The sequence below is a fragment of the Eriocheir sinensis genome, chromosome 53 (genome assembly GCF_024679095.1).
Source record: "Eriocheir sinensis breed Jianghai 21 chromosome 53, ASM2467909v1, whole genome shotgun sequence".
NCBI classification, from domain to species: domain Eukaryota; kingdom Metazoa; phylum Arthropoda; class Malacostraca; order Decapoda; family Varunidae; genus Eriocheir; species Eriocheir sinensis.
This window is the reverse complement of record NC_066561.1, coordinates 6,314,397-6,317,627: the sequence shown is the minus strand read 5'-3', so window position 1 is coordinate 6,317,627 and position 3,231 is coordinate 6,314,397. Positions and strand designations below refer to the sequence as shown.

The 3,231-nt window shown below is 52.6% G+C and overlaps 1 protein-coding gene across 1 annotated transcript; it reads right to left on the bottom strand.

Annotated features, from left to right (window-relative positions):
- Nucleotides 1–1,306: 1,306 nt before the first annotated feature.
- Nucleotides 1,307–2,258, bottom strand: LOC126983131 (gamma-aminobutyric acid receptor subunit beta-like). The gene has a single exon (XM_050835628.1). It carries the CDS (start codon nucleotides 2,118–2,120, stop codon nucleotides 1,326–1,328), a length of 795 nt encoding a protein of 264 aa, XP_050691585.1. The 5' UTR covers nucleotides 2,121–2,258; the 3' UTR covers nucleotides 1,307–1,325.
- Between the last annotated feature and the right edge of the window lie 973 nt (nucleotides 2,259–3,231).

Genomic DNA, 3,231 nt, shown 5'->3' with positions numbered 1-3,231 from the left:
CTGAATGCTCTCAGCCAAGTGTTGCTCAAGATGTCATAAGTTTTCTTACTATTCATGGCAAACAGATATTCTACTTATGCTGTTACCTTTGTGTTTAGTGTAATTTGTGAGGCACTTTGATCTTGTGGTGGATGTGAACACCATAAAATGGTGCCTGTAAATATTAAGTTGCCAATCCCAGCATCAACAGGTTTTCAAATAAAAAACTGCCAGACATTAGTGATAGTCATGTAACTTTTGTGTGTTCACAAACATACATGCAATATACTTTTATGCATCATAAGTAAACTAACAATGTTCAGAAGTTTGCTCATTCCAGAGATAGTAACTTCAATAGACACCTATTTTCTCAAATCACATTTACCAATTAGAAATATATATATATATATATATATATATATATATATATATATATATATATATATATATATATATATATATATATGTATATATATATATATATATATATATATATATATATATATATATATATATATATATATATATATATATATATATATATATATATATATATATATATATATATATATATATATATATATATATATATATATATATATATTACACTCCAAACTGAAAATACATCAATTTAGTAATTGCCCACCACAGGGGCTGTTACCATACACTTCACTGAGCTCTTCCTGCCATCTGGTGGCCGTGGTGGAACTACCAAAATAAATATGCATGCGGCGAACATCCAAATAATTTTTCTTACTAGTTTTTGCTATTATTTAGAAATCACATATTCTTCTCATAGCTACGGTACAGAGACACTTGACTTACTAGTAGTATTTAAGAAACGGGAAAATGCAAGCTATAAGAAATTCAAATATATTTTTTCCCACATAAATTAACAATCGTCACATCATGCTCTATGTTGTTCCTTTAAAGCTTATATAGTGAATGTAATGGCAACACCACAATTCTCCTTTCTTACTTATGTTTAATTCTCTTCTTGCCTTCAGCTTTTCCTCACTTTTCCTTCTCCCTCATTCTGCTCTTCCACTCTCTATGTCTCATTTTCTTCCTCTTCACACTTTGCGCCTCAGTTCCCTCCTCCTCCTCTGCGCTTTACACTCTCTTATCTGTCTGTGCTTCCCTTCCTCCTTCACTCCCTTCTCCCTCTCCCGCTTCTTCTTCTCATTATCTCACAGTTGTTCTTTTGTTCTTGCTGGTTGTTAGGTAAGGGAGGGAGGGCGGAAAGGAGTTTGGGAGAATGTAATATTATCTACAAAACTATTAACATGAGAGAGAGAGAGAGAGAGAGAGAGAGAGAGAGAGAAACTGTGTGAAGTGCGGGTCGGTCACTGCATGAGCACCGCCACCCAGAAAATGAGGTTGAAGAGCACCACGATCAGCGGCAGCACGAGCAGCCTGTACGTACGCAGCAGCCGCGGCGCCGCGGGCTCTGGCGGGGCGGGCTGGGGCTCCGCGGGCAGGAAGAGCTCCACCTTCGTGGTGGCGGCGGCGACGGCGGACTTTGCGGGGCGGACACAGATGTGTACCACGATGTTGGCGAAGAGCAGGAAGATGATGAAGAAGAACCACACGTCGATGAGCTTGATGGAGGCCGTGGCGGGCAGCGAGCGGGACATGTTGGAGAAGAGTGTGTAGAGGACGAGGAGCGTCGTGAGGGACATGATGCAGCGCACGTTCATCTCCTTGATGCCCACGAAGAGTGTGGCCCAGCTCACCAGCAGCAGCAGCCCCGACGGCAGGAAGGTGGAGAGCATGATGACGCCCTGCCGGCGGTGCAGCTCGAAGTCCACCCTGAGGCTGCTCTGACCGGCCTCGGCGCGGCCCACGTGCTGCACCGTGTATATGGCCAGCGTGTACGGCCCCGTGTACCGCACCTCCGCCGAGGCCCCGAACACCACCGACGCGCCGCCGCCAGACTCGGGCGACAGCTGCACCTCCACGGCGCACCGCTGCCGGTCAAAGGGGTACCAGTACAGCTCTAGGTAGCAGGCCACCCGCGCCAGGAACCGTTGTGTCAGGGACAGCCGCACGCCGCTGCCCTCGTACACCCCGTCTAGGGAAGAGACAGTGGTGATGACCAAGCAAGGTGTTACGCCCCGCCGCCCGGTGCTGCCCGTCATGCACACACTCACCTGTGTCAAGGTCGTTGAAGGTGGGCTGCGTCGGAGGCTCCATGGCCCTGACCTGCAGGCGGCTGCTCAGTACATCCATCTTGCCACCGTCCAGGTTGGCGACGCGCAGCAGCGGCTGCCACAGCTGAGCGGCGTCCTCCTTGCTCAACATCGTGGCCTCCCCGCCGTCCGTCCCCAGGTGCCGGAAGCTTAGGCGCGAGTCAACCCAGGTGAGCGTCAGGTGGAACTCGAGGGTGATGGCCATGTTCAGGTCGTCCACGGCGGCCACCCGCGTGAGAGTCATGGCGGATTCCAGTTCTAGGGCAGCTCCCTCAGGGGACCCTGGCGGCGGCGGCGGCGGCACCTGGCGCAGCAGCGCGTCGCTGCTCTTCTCCACCACGAAGCAGTCCATCTCGTCGCTGCGGTCGGGACAGTCGTGGTGGAAGTTGCAGCGCATGTGGGCCGCGAGGCACTCACCGGTGGAGCAGATGAACTCTCGGGCGCCGCAGTGGGAGAGGCTGATGTCCAGTGTGTGGTCCACGGGGTGGCCACACAGCTCCGTGGCCACCTGCCAGGGCCGCCGCCCCAGCGGGTAGTCGCTGCCCACCCTGAGGCTCCGCAGCAGCGTGGTGTTGGTGCCGGGGTCATCCAGCTGCCACCTGCCCGGGCCGTTCTGCCAGGCTAGTCGCAGCCCAAAGTAGCTCCACAGCACCGGCCGTCCACTCGGCGACGCCTCCACCCGGAACCTGGCCTCCAGCTCCTTGTCGAAACACAGCCCACGGAGGCGCAGGAAGCTGGAACGCTCGAAGCTGCAGGCGGCGCAGCGCTTGGCGTTGCAGTAGTCCATCTCCCAGACGCCGTCGATGCGCATCTCGACGCATCCGTACACCGTGTTGTTCAGGTTGGCGTCCGCCTGGAAGTTCTGGTACCGGAGCGGCTCCTCGGCCAGCCCAGTCCAGCGGCCCGGTACCGCGGCCTTTACACCCAACCACAGCTTCCACGGAGCCGTAGGCGTGCACACCGCACTGAAGGGATGCAGCTGGTGCCTGATGCGCGTGTTCTCGTCGGTAGAGGTGGGCAGCGCCAGGCTGCCGCCCAACAGTTCACACAGGACTTGCGA

Bases quoted from the DNA above. Each gene is read 5' to 3' on its own strand.
- LOC126983131 (XM_050835628.1), bottom strand. From the start codon at position 2,120: ATGACGGGCAGCACCGGGCGGCGGGGCGTAACACCTTGCTTGGTCATC.